This window comes from Haplochromis burtoni, unplaced genomic scaffold, assembly GCF_018398535.1.
Source record: "Haplochromis burtoni strain Fernald_Lab_line unplaced genomic scaffold, NCSU_Asbu1 Contig_190, whole genome shotgun sequence".
Classification (NCBI taxonomy): Eukaryota; Metazoa; Chordata; class Actinopteri; order Cichliformes; family Cichlidae; genus Haplochromis; species Haplochromis burtoni.
The window spans coordinates 1,102,136-1,118,880 of record NW_024582551.1 but is presented as its reverse complement, the minus strand read 5'-3'; the positions used below and the strand labels follow the sequence as shown (position 1 = coordinate 1,118,880).

At 45.3% G+C, this 16,745-nt stretch overlaps 1 protein-coding gene across 1 annotated transcript in view; it reads left to right on the top strand.

Moving 5' to 3' along the window:
- The window catches only part of arhgef2 (rho/rac guanine nucleotide exchange factor (GEF) 2), a gene marked incomplete at its 5' end in the record, with an annotated part of 16,921 nt that extends 1,042 nt beyond the window's left edge, over positions 1–15,879 (top strand). The window contains 19 exon segments of the mRNA XM_005935863.3: positions 2,256–2,323; positions 4,605–4,668; positions 4,758–4,890; positions 5,826–5,929; positions 6,023–6,160; positions 6,495–6,745; positions 7,650–7,775; positions 7,925–8,042; positions 8,122–8,370; positions 8,449–8,528; positions 8,626–8,798; positions 9,323–9,603; positions 11,762–11,839; positions 11,937–11,992; positions 12,620–12,661; positions 13,306–13,356; positions 13,465–13,758; positions 14,063–14,219; positions 14,306–15,879. Coding sequence (XP_005935925.1) covers positions 2,256–2,323; positions 4,605–4,668; positions 4,758–4,890; positions 5,826–5,929; positions 6,023–6,160; positions 6,495–6,745; positions 7,650–7,775; positions 7,925–8,042; positions 8,122–8,370; positions 8,449–8,528; positions 8,626–8,798; positions 9,323–9,603; positions 11,762–11,839; positions 11,937–11,992; positions 12,620–12,661; positions 13,306–13,356; positions 13,465–13,758; positions 14,063–14,219; positions 14,306–14,340 — 2,498 coding nt within the window.
- Positions 15,880–16,745: the final 866 nt, after the last annotated feature.

Genomic DNA, 16,745 nt, shown 5'->3' with positions numbered 1-16,745 from the left:
GCAACGTGGTGACGTCATTCGGGGCGACTGGAATCGATAAGAGAATCGTTTGCAAAAATGGCAAACACTTCCAAGGAACTGAAACAGTGGGAACCGGTTCTCAACAAGAACCGGGTTTGATACCCATCCCTAAGCACAACTGTACAGAGGGAGGGTTTACAGTTCATTTACACACAGGAAACTTTATTTATACAGTCGATTTACAGATTGATCGAACTTGTGTGTGTGTGTGTGTGGGGGGGGGCTTGTCTGCTGTGTGTATGACAGACGGTGTGTTAATCCTCCTCACAATGAACAGATGTACCTCCGGATTAACACACACAGAGTCAGCTGAGATCAGTGTAACACAGTAAAATCTCCTTGTTGAACACAACAGATTGGTCATGTGACCACATGTAGACCTCAGGAGCGGGTGAAAGAAGACTCACCCCTCTTCCCGCCCCATCCCCCCAAGCCCCTTGCCCAGTGTGTATGTGTGTGTGTGTGTCAGCCTACACACCTTGTTGTCCTGCACTCTGATTGGCTGCTGCAGATGCACCCTGAGAAGTGGGTCAAGGGGACTATGTCTACGTGTGTGTGTGTGTGTGTGTGTGTGTGTGTACACAGACTTCAAGTCAAGTGGCTTTATTGTCATTCCAACCATGTACAGTGGTACAGTACACAGTGAAAGGAGAAAGCGTTCCTCCAAGACCACAGTGCTACAAATGACAGCCAATCAACACAAGACAACATAAAGTGAAATGTGTTAAAACTGCAAAAAAACAAAACAAAGACAGCGCAACACCAGACAGAACAGAACGATACAGACAGACAAATCTTTGGGTAGAGCAGGGGTGTCCAACTCCAGGCCTCGAGGGCCGATGTCCTGCAGATTTGGCTAAATTACCTCCTCAACACGTTTTAAAGTTCTCCAGAGGACTGGTAATGAACTGATCGTTTGATTCAGGTGTGTTGACCCAGGGGGAGATCTAAAACCTGCAGGACACTGGCCCTCGAGGCCTGGAGTTGGACACCCCTGGTGTAGAGCAACTCGAAGACTGAAGAAAGTTTATAAAAAGAAACATACACACCCAGAACACAGAGTATTTTTAACTGTGTGTGTGTTGTGGTTTACTGGCGACATCTTCTGTGGAAAAAGTGAGGTCAGCACAGTGAACAAATGTGTGTCTTTAGCATGTAAGTGGTCTCTTTCTTGCCTGGTTTCTGCAGGTTCCAGTACCACTGTGGTAGTTGGGTTTCTCTCTCTCGCTTCTCTTTTTTTATTTATACAGCATCAAATCACAACAACAGTTGCCTGAAGGTGCTTTATATTGTAAGGTAGACCCTACTATAATACAGAGAAAACCCAACAATCATATGATCCCCCCCTGTAAGCAAGCGCTTGGGTGACAGTGGGAAGGAAAAAATTCCTTTTAACAGGAAAAAACCTCCAGCAGAACCAGGCTCAGGGAGGGGCGGGGCATCTGAATCTTAAAAAAGTTGTAGAGTTTCTGTTGGACTTCACAGAGTCCGGCAGCACAACAGATTCTGTTCTGTAAACTTCAGACTGTAAGAAGCTCGTTTACAGACTGTTTCCTGCTGGATTAATTGAAGGCTTTGCAGGGAGTTCCTGATAATAGTGCTGATAATAATAATCCAGCCTAGAAGTAATAAATGCATGAACTAGTTTTTCAGCGTCTGTTCATTGTTTCGAATTTCAGAGATATACATTTTCATTGTATACCAAAGAAAATGTCTTCTAATGATGCTGCCTAAGGGAAGCATGTATAATGTAAACAGAATTGGTCCTAGCACTGAACCGTGTGGAACTCCATAATTAACCTCAGTGTGTGAAGAGGACTCTCCATTTACATGCACAAACTGGAGTCTATTAGATAGATATGATACAAACCACTGCAGCACAGTACCTGTAATACCTACAGCATGTTCTAATCGCTCTAATAGGATATTATGGTCGACAGTATCGAACGCTGCACTGAGGTCTAGCAGGACAAGCACAGAGATGAGTCCACTGTCAGAGGCCATAAGAAGATCATTTGTAACCTTCACTAAAGCTGTTTCTGTGCTGAGCTGAGCTCTGAAACCTGACTGAAGCTCTTCAAATAAGCCTCTGCAGATGATCTGTTAGCTGTTTGACAACTACTCTTTCAAGGATGTTTGATATAAAGGAAGGTTGGCGATTGGCCTATAATTAGCTAAGACAGCTGGGTCACCCCATTTACACCCGTGTCTCTCTTTACCTGTGTGTCTCATAGCATGTAATGTCACCATCCACAATCGCTGCAGAGACAGTCTGGCGAGCTGTGCTAAGATGAAGCAGAAGGTAAGAGCAGTCTCTCTCTCTCTTCTTACCTGTCTGTCTGCACACACCTGTCCCAGTCCTGGTAGGCTACAGTCACACTGGGGAAAACAATGGTTCGCTCTTGGTTTACATCTTATATCAGAAAGCTTTGCTATCAGGGTCTTTCTAAAAGAAAGGTTACATTAACTTCAATTCAATTCAATGTTATTTACACAGCGCCAAACCACAATAGTCACCTCAAGGTGCTTTATATTGTAACGTAGACCCCACAATAATACATACAGAGAAAAGCCCAACAATCATATGACCCCCTATGAGCAGCACCTTGGCTGCAAGTGGGAAGGAAAAACTCCCTTTTAACAGGAAGAAATCTCTGGCAGAACCAGGCTCAGGGAGGGGCGGGGCCATCTGCTGCGACCGGTTTGGGTGAGAGAAGGAAGACAGGATAAAGACATGCTGTGGGAGAGAGACAGAGATCAACACATACATGTTAATCTCTGCGGCTTTGCAGCGGATGGTGCAGCCGCTGTGATAGGTGTCACACCACTGAGTGAAAAAAATCAGCCCTAACCTGACCGTCATTCAGTGCACCGTTCACAGTTAGAACAATGATGTGGTAAAACATATTACTTTCACATATTTATTAACTCTGAAAATCTGAAAGTCTACTGTTGAATTCAGTGAATGGAGCAAGATGCCTCCGTTCTTGCACAGAGGAAAGATGTGTGGGGGGAAAAGGGAATTGATGCACTGCAGTAAAAATAAATGGCATCAAAGCATACTTTTTTCTTTGGGACATCCTGTAGTGGAATATTTACTAATTCTTTCTTTAAGCTGACAGCATTTTGTGCTGTTGCATATATTGAAGTTGTGTGACAGCTGGTGAAAAATAGCACAGATGAGGCATTCACCTGCACTGAGGATAGTAAAAGAAAGAAAATGAATGATGCTCTGTGTGCACACTACTGAGAAATGTTGTGTAATTTTTATTGTGCACTGATCTTTGTGTAGAAGTTTGACTAAAACACTGAACTGATCGCTGGAAAAAGGAAAACAGGATATTTCCATGTGTGCGTCCTGTCTCAGGATTCTCCTTGCTCAGTTCAAGTCGTCTCCTTGAGTAAGCTTGCAATATCATTGTGGAGCAGGAATATGTGGGGCTCGACTCTGAGCGCGCCAGGAGTGAGTAAAGATCAACAGAGCCAAAGGCTCAGGGCTCCGCCCCCTCATTCTAACTGTTAAGCAGCTAATCAAGTTAGCTTGGAGAAGCTGAGGGAGCTCAAAGTAGTTTTTTGTTTTTTTTAACTTTATTTATCACATTATAGACATACAGTCAAGTAAAACAGGGATCACATAAAAGATAACATTGTGGTGTTACAATGAGGAACAGAAAGAGTGACAAAGACAGTAAGACAAAAGTGAGTACAAAAAATAAAATAAATTAAGGGGAACATAAATAAACAAAAGTTTGCAAGAGCCAAAATCAAGTTAGCAGTTTCAATCAGTTACAGATGTTAACAGTCTTGAGAGCCTTCGTGTTTTTTGATGAGGAGATTGTCCTTATATATTGTGCAAGTTCCATTTTTAATACAAGAAGTTCAGGCTTTCTGCCAAGGACTTTGCTTTTGTGTATATGAAATTCTGCCAAAAATAAAACCAAATTTATAAAGAAGAAAGCATCATTGTCCTTGTCTTTAAAATTATAATAGCCAAAGATAACATCCTTATAGTACAGTTGAAGATTAGGGAGAACAAAGTCAGTAATAAACTTGTGGAAATCCTTCCAGAATTTACACGTAAATTTACATGTAAATTTACATGTAAATTTACTTACATGACCAAAACAGATGAGAAACTGTTTCAGGTTGCTCTTGACAGAAGGTACAATTTACATTTATTTCAACCATAAATTTGGACAAATATTGTTTGGTAGGGTAAAACCTATGAATCAACTTAAAGGAAATCTCTTTAATTTTGTTTGTCAAGAAGGGAGCTCAAAGTAGTTTCTCACAGGAAGAAAGCAAGAATGAGTCAGCAGGGGTTGGTCGGCCGTGTTAGAACGAGGGGGTGGAGCCCTGAGCACAGCTCGCCAGGTCTGTCATGGACAGACATGGTGTCATTGGAGATTCTGTAGTTGGTCACACCAAGGCGATTCCCATAGTGAAACACAGAGCGAAGTTATAAAAAGAACTGCCACAAACGTCGGTGACCCGGGTTTTTGGAGCAGCCGTGTTGCTCATGAACGCAGGCTGTCTCTCTCTTTTTGGTCGCTCCAAGGTTGACCTGTGTTTCTCTCTGACAGCAACAGAAGCTGGCGTTAGCGAGAAATAGTTCAGCTCTGCAGAACGTCGCCATGAGAAGCAAAAGTGAGTCCTGTCACCTAAAAACATCTCCTTTTCCTCTTCTTCTGCTGTTGTTTGTCACAATGATGACTTTTTCTTCTTCTCTGCTTCAGCGCCTATGATGAAGGAGCGACCGAGCTCAGCCATCTATCCTTCTGACAGCCTTCGTCAGTCGCTGCTCGGCTCCAGACGCGTTCGATCTGGCCTCTCGCTCGCCAAAAGTGTCTCCACAAATAACATCGCAGGGTGAGGCTGAGCACGGAGCTAATTGGCTGCTGGCTGTTGTGGTTGAGCAGGAGCATCAGAAACAGGAAAAGCAAATGTACAGACTAAATTGATTATGGGTGTTCCTAATAAACTGACCACTTTGTGTGGAAAGACTGGAAATCGGAAACATTCAGCTGAGCTAAAATATAAACCTCCAGGTCACAGACGAGGCTCCGGTTTGCTCGGCTCCGACATCGCCATCTTGTGGTTCTTGTGGTTGCAGGAAGCAGCTGCTGGGAGGGTTAGAGATATGGCCGCAGAGCGAAAGAAGTAAAATTCATTATATGCAAGAATAAATTCACGCAGAGTTCATTAAGAATAAAACATAAAAAAATTAATCCAGATGCTGACATCATCAAACCGCCACCCATCACAAAGTGAGGTCTTGATGCGTGCTCAGTCATCCAGGTGAGTAAATCCCATAAAGTCGATTCTGTTCATCTGGATGTTTTCAGTGGGAGAAATGTTTCGTCACTCATCCAGGTGACTTCTTCAGTCTCAGCTGACTGCAGGTTTCCAGCCTCATAAACAGGACATTTGCTCAGTGACTGAAACCAGCCCACAGAAACGTTTCTCCCGCTGAAAACGTCCAGATGAACAGAATCAATTTGTGGGGAAGGTGAAGCAAGCTTTTAAATCGCATCCAGTGAAACTAGTTCAGTGTTCTGTGGGGCAAAAGTAAAACACTGAAGCTCTCTATCTTTAAACGAATGTACTCTACTGTACTCGATTACTGTAATCGAGTATTGCAGCTTCAGTGACTTGAAAAAGTTTTCGATATGACGAGCTTCAACACACTCAGACATTCAGACATTTATTAATTGCCACGGCAGTCAACAGCTGACATGCTCACCTGCTTCTCTGCATCTTCACACCATCAGAGCATCATAAGTCACCTTTCTGTCTGTCCTCAGTGTGACCGAGGACTCTGCAGGTCTCAAGAGGATCCTGTCTCAGTCCACAGAGTCTCTGAACTTCAGGAGCAGGACTCTGTCCATGGAGTCTCTTACTGATGACGGTCTGTTAGTCACTTTTATTGATTACTATCAGATCTTAATTATGTGAGCAGGTGGCGCTGTAACCTGATGGGATTCATTCTTTCTGTGTGCAGCTGAGTGGAGCCCTCTGCTGGACGAGCTGCAGAAGGAGGGCAGCTGCGTGCAGGTCGACAGCTGGAGCCTCGCTGTGGAGCCCAATTTCCTGCAAACACTTCACAAAGACCTGATCAAGCAGCAGGACGTCATCTACGGTACAGCAACAGTCACCAAACACACACACACAACATGTGGACTCGTTACACCTGCGGGAGATTTAAACTTGGAGCTCATACAGCTTCCAGATGTGTGGGAATTTTTGCCCGTTTGTTCAGGAGAGCTTTTGTCAGGTCTGGCACTTGGCGTCTCTGTTTTAGTTCCTCCCAAAGGTGTTTGACGTGTCAGTGCTCTGTGTGGGCGGGGTCGGGTTTTCCTACAGTCCCAACGAAGTAGCCAATTCTAAAACCTTAACTAAAGCGTAGTCTACAGCTGTGCGTGTGCTCGCCACAGCTGGAGAAGAAATGTGACCGAGCTCTCTCTCTGCCTCAGAGCTGATCCAGACCGAGTTTCACCACGTCCGCACGCTGAGGATCATGGAGGGCGTGTACCGGCGGGGGATGCTGGAGGAGGTGATGCTGGAGGCGGGGGTGGTCCACACCATCTTCCCGTGTCTGGACCAACTGCTGGAGCTTCACTCCCACTTCCTGTCAGAGCTGTTGAACAGGAGGAAGGCGGGTCTGGTGGAGGGCAGCTCCACCAACTTCACGGTGCGCAAGCTGGGAGACCTGCTGGTCCGACAGGTACGACGACTCCACCTCTTGCACCCGCACCTCGCTGCTAACAGGGCTTCTAAGGCTACGTTCCCACTGCAGGCGAAAGCGCATCAAATCCACCATATCCGATCATGGTATGGCAGTTTGAACAGCACAAATCCGACATTTTCAAATGCGACCTTTTGTATGTGGTACTGAATCCGATACATATCTGATGTTTTAGAAAGTGACTGCTGTTTGATGGTCATGTCGCATTAAATTAGTCTTTTACGTCACTGACAAAAGACAGATCCCAATTATCAGCGCTGGAGAAGACAAACGACTCCGTGTCCATATATACATCTGCACGGAGGTAGCAGCCACTGCTCCAAACAAGGCCATTGTTAAAGCACGGGCTCTCTGTTTTCTCAGTGTCCTTCTTTCTCTAATTAATTTGTCAAAATTCTGTCGGTTGCAACTGTGCAGAAATTGGTAGACTGCTGCAACAACACCTACCGTGAACAGAGCGCGTTGTGTGTGACGTCTTCTTTTGCACATGCAGGCCGCTTTCACACTAGAGCACGTTTGCTGTCACATTTTATTTGTAGTGTGAACAAAAAACAGACAAAAAAAATCGGATTTGATCAAAAGATCAGAATTGAGTTTTTAAGCAAAGGTAGGATGTTTTATGACCGCTTGACCCTGAAGAAGAGTTCAAATATGAGGTCGTGTCCACATACAGAATGACAACAGCAATGGATGGATTTATTTAATAAAACCCGAGGCTTGTTCGCCCGGAACTGAACGTCACGTTTGTCAACATAAACCAGCCACTTGCCACTGATTTTAAAATGGCATTCGCCAGACGGTCGCTACAAAGACACGCCAAAGACCTGAGTTTATCCACCGAACCTACACGTGTGTGTGTGTGTGTGTGTGTGTGTGTGTGCAGTTCTCAGGGCAGACTGCTGATGACTGGAAGAAAGTTTATTCAGAGTTCTGCAGTCGACATCCGAAAGCTGTGAAACTCTACAAGGAAGTTTTGGCTCGCGACCGGAGACTGCAGCAGTTCATCAGGGTGAGGCGCTCACCTGTGGCTTCAGGCTGATCCTGGAACCGTCATGGTCACTGTGTTTTGATTTACGCTGCTGCAAGCTGGTTCGGCCTGGGGCCGGCTGGTGTTTCTGATGCTGACTTCCTGTCTCCATCCTTTCCCACAATGCTCAGCGTGTGACTCGCGGTCCTCTGCTGCGGCGTCACGGCGTCCAGGAGTGCATCCTGTTGGTGACGCAGCGGATCACAAAGTACCCCGTCCTCATCCAGCGAATCCTGGACAACACTAAAGGTAATCTGTGACTTTTGACCTTTAGGATTCTCTGATGACCTTTGACTTATGACTGTGATGAATCCATAACCTCCTGCAGGCTGCGAAGAGGAGGCACAGGCTCTGAGCCGTGCACTGGGCCTCCTGAAGGAGCTGATCAGCTCTGTGGACAAAGAGGTCCTGGAGCTTGACCGGAGCAGGAGGCTGCAGGAGATCCATGCCCGCCTGGACCCGCGTGCCCAGGCAGAGGTCCGGGGAGGAGGCGTGTTCAGAGGTGGAGAGCTGCTGAGGAGGAGGCTCCTGCACGAGGGGACACTCCTCTGCAAGGTCCAGGGTACCAGGATGAAAGGTAGTGGGCTTTATCACCTGCTGTGGTGCAACATGCGTGTGGGCAGAGCTTGCAAGTCACGACTGTGTTTGTCTCCAGATGTGCAGGTGCTGCTGATGTCAGACATCTTGGTTTTCCTCCAGGAGAAAGACCAGAAGTTCACCTTTGTTGTGTCACTGGTGAGTCATGCCTGATAACATTCGAAAGCCCCCTGACCTTCTTCAGCTCTGTTCAAGGTTTCCTGTTTGCTCACCTGTCTGCTCACCTGCGTTTCAGGACAAGTCTCCAGTGGTCTCATTGACTAATCTGATTGTCAGAGACATAGCCAATCAGGAGAGAGGGATGTACCTGATCAGTGACTCCACCCCCCCGGAGATGTATGAGCTGCACGCCTCATCGAAAGAAGACAGGAAGACTTGGATGAGCCGCATCCAGCAGGCCGCCACCAGGTGAGCAAGACACACGTGTGTGTCCTGAGAAAACGAAGTGCTCTGGCTGTGCATCATTTCCTACCCCGATGACGACAGTTATCACAATACAGAGCGCCTGTAAATTCAGTGAATATAATACAGTCATATTCCTGCAGTCGAGTGTCTCGACCAGTGCACGGCATCGTGTATTTGTGGGAGTTTTGATGTCCGGTTTTCTCTTTAGTATATGACGTGCTGCAGGAATCAGAATCACAACTATCAAATGAAATGATGTATTTAAGAGCAACAGGCTGAACCAGTTAAATAATACAAACATAAGAAATCGCTCTAATACTCACAAACGGCTCAATTATAAATATCCATAATATTACAGAGGCCAAATATATATAATTGATATTTAACCTGTGAAACTGGTATTTGTATTTGTTACCTTCTGCGCCTCTACTTAGTTTTGGTGACCTTAGTTACTGTGGTAACTACTGCAAACTGTAGTTACTGTAGTTACTGTGTACTTTAGTTACTGATGTATTTTTTTTCTGCAGCTGTCCGTGCAGAGACGACTTTCCTCTCATTGAGACAGAAGACAAAGCGTTGCTGCGCAGACTCAGAGCTGACATCCAGCAGAAGGACAGGGAGGTGCTGGAGCTCTTACAGGAGCGCGTCACTCTGTTTTCTGATCTGGTGGAGGCGTCTGGAAGAGGACAGGCAGAAGAAGAAGGAGACATGGAGGTCAGGATCTCCTCCTCCTGCAGGAACCTTTTTAGAGCTGACACTCCTCAGGCACCTCAGGCCGAGCCGCTCCTCCTCGCTGCCATCGGTGAAGGTGAGGAGGTGCTAATGCTTCTTAGGTCCAGAACGATGGACTAAGACTTTAACAGATCATGTGACCTTTGGTGGAGGTTAGGGTGTAACGCGGTAAAGGACCAGGGCACCTAACTGCAGCTTCATAGATAATGAGCTAATCAGGCTACGGAGCCTGAGTGTGTGAATAAAACACAGGAAACAGAAATAGAGCTCAAAAGTATACAGAAAATAAATATATGCATATATATCACAAACAGAAATAATGGTAATAACACAAAACAGCTTATTAGGTCCCAAAAGGAGGTGGGACGAGGTTTAGTCCAGTGTGAGATCAGTTTTGTTCCATTGACCTGTGATAGGACAGCACGGTGGCACGGTGGTTAGCACTGTTGCCGCACAGCAAGAAGGTCCTGAGTTCAATTCCCCCATCAGGCCGGTTCTTTCTGTGTGGAGTTTGCATGTTCTCCCCGTGTTTGCGTGGGTTCCCTCCGGGTACTCCGGCTTCCGTCCAAAGACGTGCAGTTAGTGGGGATAGGTTAATTGGTTAATCTAAATTGCCCATAGGCATCAATGATGTTGAGTTGCATTTTTCCTCATCCTGAAAAATGCCACAACCATGACCCCTACTAAATCTATTTCTAAACTATACAAAGCTCTCTCTAGTGCCAGCAAGGATAACACTTTATACACTAAGGATAAATGGGAAAGGGAATCAGGAATTGGTATTTCTGTGGGGGAGTGGGAAAATGTTTGGTACTGCCAGTGGTCCACGTCCAGTTCTATGAGCTGGAAGGAGCATGGCTGGAAGAATATTATTAGGTGCTTCAAGACTCCATATCAGCAGAGATACAAAGGGGCTCGACTGTTGCTAACCATTTTCATGTTTTTTGGGACTGTCCCAAGTTAAAAAACTGTTGGATAGGTGTTCAGGTCTCCTTAAGTGCAGTCTTTAACGTTCAAATACCTTTAGATTTCAAGGTTTTATACATGGGTTTGGTCCCCTTTCTGGAACGTAGGAGTGAGATTAAGTTGGTGCAATTACTCTTGGTGGCGAGTAAAAAAACAATTACTAGAAGATGGTTCAGCCCAGCCCAGCCTACCCTGGATGACTGGTTTGGGATCATTTTAGAGATATTTAGGATGGAAAAACTTACATATCTGTTAAGAAAGCAAAAAGCCAAATTCTACCACATTTGGAACAATTGGATCCAATTCATCACCCCCACGAGGGCTGACTTCACTTGATCTCACTATTACTTGGTTGGTTTTTGTTTTATTTATTTATTTATTTTTTACATTTACTTCTATTACTATTGCTTGTTTATTTACTTATTTGTTCACCATGATTACAGCATGGGCACCCCCCCAGTTTGTGTTTATAGTTCCATGTAATGTGTTCTATATATCTCCTTCGGGAGAGCATGCGAGCAACTCTCCTAGTAATAGCTGGTGGAGGTTAATATGCACCCGCTGATCACTTCATCATTTGCTCTCCTGGACTTAATCTAAAACCTGGAAGGACTTTGTTCCCATGTTATTCATATACTGCTGTGCAGATGGTTTTTCTTCTCCAATCCAAATACAAATATAATTAAAAATAAACTGCCCATAGGTCTGAATGTGGGAGTGAATGTGAGAGCAAATGGTTGTCTGTCCCTGTGTGTCGGCCCTGCAACAGACTGGCGACCTGTCCAGGGTCTACCCCGCCTCTCGCCCTAAAACAGCTGGGATAGGCTCCAGTGCCCCCCGCGACCCTGTAAAGGATAAACGGAAGCGAATGGATGGATGGATGGATGGATGGATGGATGGATGGATGGATGACCTGTGTGTATCAACAGTTCAATTTAGTCCATAGGAGCAGGGGACATGCAGCTGATTGACCCGGAACTTATACAGGGTTCATTCCCGCCACAATAAAGGGATTTGCGGAAGATGTTACCGTGGTTACATGGATGTAGCTGACCTGGTTCGATGTTTAAAATTTATATTTATGGGATGAAGCCATCACACCTCAGGTCTTTGTGCCACACATAAACATCTGGGAACAAAGAAGAACTGAGCATTAAAGGAAACGTTCTCCGAGACATCCTCCACCCCGAGCAGCTTCCAGCGCTAACAGAGACTCGGTCCAGGCTGTTGGTTGCTCACCATCAGGCTCACCATATGTTCTGTTTCAGTCGACAGACTGACGGAGCTGCTGTCAGATGCCAGCATCCAGAAATCTTCCATAACCAACGGCAACCAGGAGATCAGCGGTGAGTCACCTGTCGCCTGTTTGTGCTCCGCCCCTTCATGTCGTGATGCAGAAATCATCTTTCTGTTGCTGTTTGATAACCTGTCTCTTTCTCTCAGATGGTGACTCTGGTTCTCTGAACGGCTCTTTTGACTTGAACGACAAGTCCTCAAAGGTAAAGCTCACCTTTCACCTTCTGCTCAGGTGTGTGTCTTAAAGAAGTGAAACTTTCAACCCTTCATATTTCTTCTGACAGCTAAAATGTTTGAATGCTCAGAGGTTCCATGGAAGTTATGTACAGTCTTTAACCAATCAGTGAGCAATTGGTCATATGATCCCAATGTCACAGCAGGGTTTTGGTGGATTTTGTTTCCATGGAAACTGGAGCAGAAATGAAGATACAGGTGACAGTAAAAAACAAGTAAATGTTGAAGAATGTTTTTCTGAGGGGCTCGTTTACGTCTCACTGCACAGACGAGCGGGTGGAGCTACTTCTTCACTTACATGGTCGATGTTCCGCAACATTTCCCTTATTTATAACATCATCGTATGCAGCTGGTACAACAGAGGCTCCACCTGATTGGTCCACAAGTTTCAGGTGGTTCGTGAAGCTGAACCTGCATCTGCACGATGCAAACCTTCAGTTGTGTTTAAATGTTTGTCTGCTGAACCACAGTTCTTCAAATAAATCCTCTTTATATAAACTGTATGTTTTCATATGTCTGAGTGAACCTTCAGAATAAGAGAAGGTCTGTGGCAGCTTGTCTCCACGTCTCTCAGTTTCAGCTCTTTTCTCTTTCAGGATGGAAATGGTAACCAGCTGCAGGAGCGAACCCTGAACGAGGTAACACCTACTTCCTCTTTTCTGAGTAACCTCTTGATACCAAGAAGTCAAAGACCTAAGCTCCTTCTCCATCAGTACCTACTCGGATCGCCTTGCCACAGTTCGCCGGTTTTCGGGGTTGGCACCACATACTGCAATAGTACCTGCTCGGCCCGGGTTCCAAGGGACCCGGGCAGGTACTAAAATGTGATGTCAGTTTGCGTGACACCAATTGGCTGGTCAGTGGCGTCATTCAAAGAGTCACGAAAGCAACTCGTTCACGAAAATCAAAACAGACATTTTTGAAACCCGACAACAAGGAAAAAGGCTGCAAAAACCGACACAAGGTGCACGAGTCTGACGAAAAGCCACAGACCCATCAGCAGCTATACTGCTGGCTCCACGTCCACCTTTGTTGTAGTCGTCGCATATTAATCACGGGACACTCGGACATGTCGGTATGATGACGAACACGCACATTAGGTGTAACTGGAATGTAATAAAAGCAAGTCGATCTGAGTAGGTGCCAAAAGGGCTTAGATTCGCTTTGAAGATCGACATGTTTCTGTCTGTGTTGGGATGCAGCTCATGCACAGTTTCATACATTTTGATGTACAAAGTTTCTGCCTATGCAGTTCTAACATCTTCAGCTGTCCTCTCTGCAGGACGTCCATCAGCGCTTGATCGGTCTGAGCACACAGCTTCACGCCCTGCAGGTCTGAAACTTATTTCTAGTATTGATTGTTTATACATCCTGCAATTAACCCAAATAAATGTATAAATAGTGATTCATTTATTCAGTATTTATGTTATCAATGTTGCAGGCTGCTGTGATTCGTCAGGACTCAATGCTAGCGCTGTTGGTCAGTGCAGGCTCCACCCCCTCCACCACCCCTGGCTCTGCCCCTGGCCCCCGCCTCAGCCGGTCACTGTCACGTGACACAGGGTTGGAAGCCAGCGGGGAGGCGGTGCTGCTGCGGCGGCAGGTGGAGCTGCTACAGGAGGAAGTGACACGCCTCCGTCTGCGAGAGGAGGACCAAAACTGGGAGGGAGTGGAGCCAGGCACCAGAAGGAGGAGCAAAAATGGAGAGAAGAGTGATGTTATGAAAGGAGAACAGGTGAGTTGGGTTCACTTGTTCACCTACTGGGCAGGGATAGCTCAGTAGGTAGAGTGGTGGCCCCATGATCGGAAGGTCGGGGGTTCAACTCCACTGAACGGCTACCCTGAGGTACCCCTGAGCAAGGTACCGTCCCTACACACTGCTCCCCGGGCGCTGCATTGGTGGCTGCCCACTGCTTCACTGGGTGAATGGGTTAAATGCAGAGGAACTATTTCCCTATGGGGACTAACACGCACACATTACATTACTAAAGCGCGATGAGTCGACAAAACTGAAATAAATCCGAGTTGTCTGTTGGCAGGTTAACAAGAGACGTAGCAGTCGGGAACTGGAGCTTCGCCCCCTCGCCCCACTAGCCACCGAGGATCCAGTCGACCAATTAGATGGCGTCCAAGAAGGAAATGAAGAGGAAGAGGAGGAAGTGATGAAGATCTCTCCTCGCTCTGACAGCCCCAGAGGTTAGTACCACTGATCAACAACCAATATGGAAAGCCCATGGCATTATGATGGTCTCCATGGTAACCTATTACCTCTGACCCCTCAGACCTGCAGGACATCCCAGAGGAGAGCGAGAGTTAACGCCCCACCTACAGCCGATGACCTCAGGGACCTCTGCTGTTGTCACTGCGATGCCACAGACACACATCGGACTCTTATTGTTAAAGGCCCTGGATATAATGCCATTGCCTGTTTTACAGTTTTTAGACCAAATCAGACTTTTGTTCTTGGAACATTTTCTAAAACTTGGAGCCAAAAGGGTAAGGGCGAGGTTAAATTGGCAACTTATTTTCCGCTTCAAACAAACTGGGTCATGTGATTAGATCACTGGTTTGATCTGTGCCCTTGATGTTTTTTGTTTCTTTGTTGTTTGTAAATGGGACCAGAGCATGCGTACCTGGAGCTGGATCTGGTCTGATCCAGATATTCTTCAGTTTGTTTTAAGCAGACAGATTTTTATTTATTCTTTGAATCTGAGACACACCACACTACATTACCCAGAATGCCTTTGGACCAGCAGCCATCTCATATTTAAAGTTTTGATTTTAATGGTGTCTGATTTACAGAAACCATTACCAGTATGTAAGCATTGAAAGGACTGGGATTATGGGGAGGGATTGGAGGTTGGTGTGGTCAGATGTGGGTTTTGGGGGTCGGGACTCACGTAGTGCTGGATTGTAGGTCAGGTGTGTTTTTAAGGAGCACAGAGCTCCTTCTATTAGCATGTTAGCATGGCTGTGTCTCTTATACTTGTGTAGGACATTGGTTGAATTGACCAATCAGCTTGTTTCTTTTGATGCATGGAGGTGATGATGTCAGCTCCTCGTGTCGTCCGGTGATGATGATGATGGAACAGTGTTTGACATAGAAAATTGTTCATTTACAAAAAAGAACAACAGACGCCGGTGATGATGTAATCATGCGATCATATTGGGGTGGACTACAGCAAGTTTAACAAGTCTGCGATCAGTCAAAGAGGCCATGCCCCTAATAATGCAAACTCTAATCAGTTCAGACAGGAGAGTGTTATCTATAGAGACCAGTTTGTGAATCAGGCTGTAAGCATGTTTATTTTAACATGTAAGGGTTTTGGGACTGACTCGCTGCTGCCTCTGCTGGACAGTAGAGGAACTGTAGTTTGGCGCTGATAAAGCAGAAAGCGTTACCGAAGAATGCGGGTATCCTCTGTCCTGATCATGTGTGATTGATCATCTCTGATCAGGTGTTTTATGGACAGTAGTCCCACCCCCTGTGAGTTCACATGATGTTCTATAGGTTTTGGAAACACAAAAAAATGAATTTGTAACATCAGGACCTGAATGTGATTTTGAAGTTTTTGAATAACTGATTGTGTTCAGGTTTAACGCTGGGAAGTTTCTACAGTGTGATTCATCACTGTTTTGTTATGTTTTTTTTTTTTATCTGAAGCTTTGGGATCCAAAACATTTCTGTTTATGCAAAAAAGCTCGCCAGGATGCACGCCTCACATCCAGATGTGCCGCTGTAACATTTCTTTTGAGTGTATTTTAACTGTAGTAACAATGGACTGAAGTAATTGTATTGATCTCTGATGAGTGTAGGTGATTCCTGCTGTACTCTTTATAAATCTAATCAGCTGCTCTTCGAGTATTTGTCTTTACTTTTAGCTTCAGATGAAACATGACTTTCAGATTTTGATTACTGATGCAGAAATGAATGAATTGATAAACTACCCATATGGAAAAGAAATAGTAAAAACTTATGTGATTACTCATGAAAGTGGCCACTTTCGCATTACTTTCATACATTGTTTTAGTAAGTATCCAAAACATACAAGTTTCATTATATAATTTTTTAAGGGATCTTATATCTGTTTTCACACTTATATGCTTTTCATACAAGTTTCACACAAGACAGATACAAACTTTATAAGATTTATATATATCTTTTCCATATGGGTAAGCACACAGTGACACAAACTTCATTTGGAAAATTTATTTCCTGAAACTAAAAATAAACAAAGATGGCTGACATTCAATTCAATTCAGTTTTATTTATATAGTGTCAAATTACAACAACAGTCGCCTCAAGTGTCACGGGTGCAGGAGAAAGAGGACCCCAAAATGCGGCGCTCTGGCCAAAAAGTATGCGTTTCCAAAGGTAGTGCCAAAAAACAGTGAAAGGTGCTAATCCAAAGGTGCTCCTCCTTAATCCCCAAGTGCAGCTTCGTCCGTGCAATTCCGTGTGTGAATGGTGCTTCCTGATTCTCCTCTCCATGCCAATCTCCTGGGAGAGGTTGAAACCAAACACACAATTAGCGGGCTTCAAAACCAACAATCCACTTTCACCTAAAGTAACTAACGCTACCGGCTTGGAGTAAGCATTTGACGTTGACTGTCATCGTGCATCTTCCTTAAAGATGGAAGCTTAGTCCATCGTGGGCGATCGTGGCTCAAAGAGTTGGCAGTTCGTCTTGTAACTGGAAGGTTGCCGGTTCGAGCCCCGGC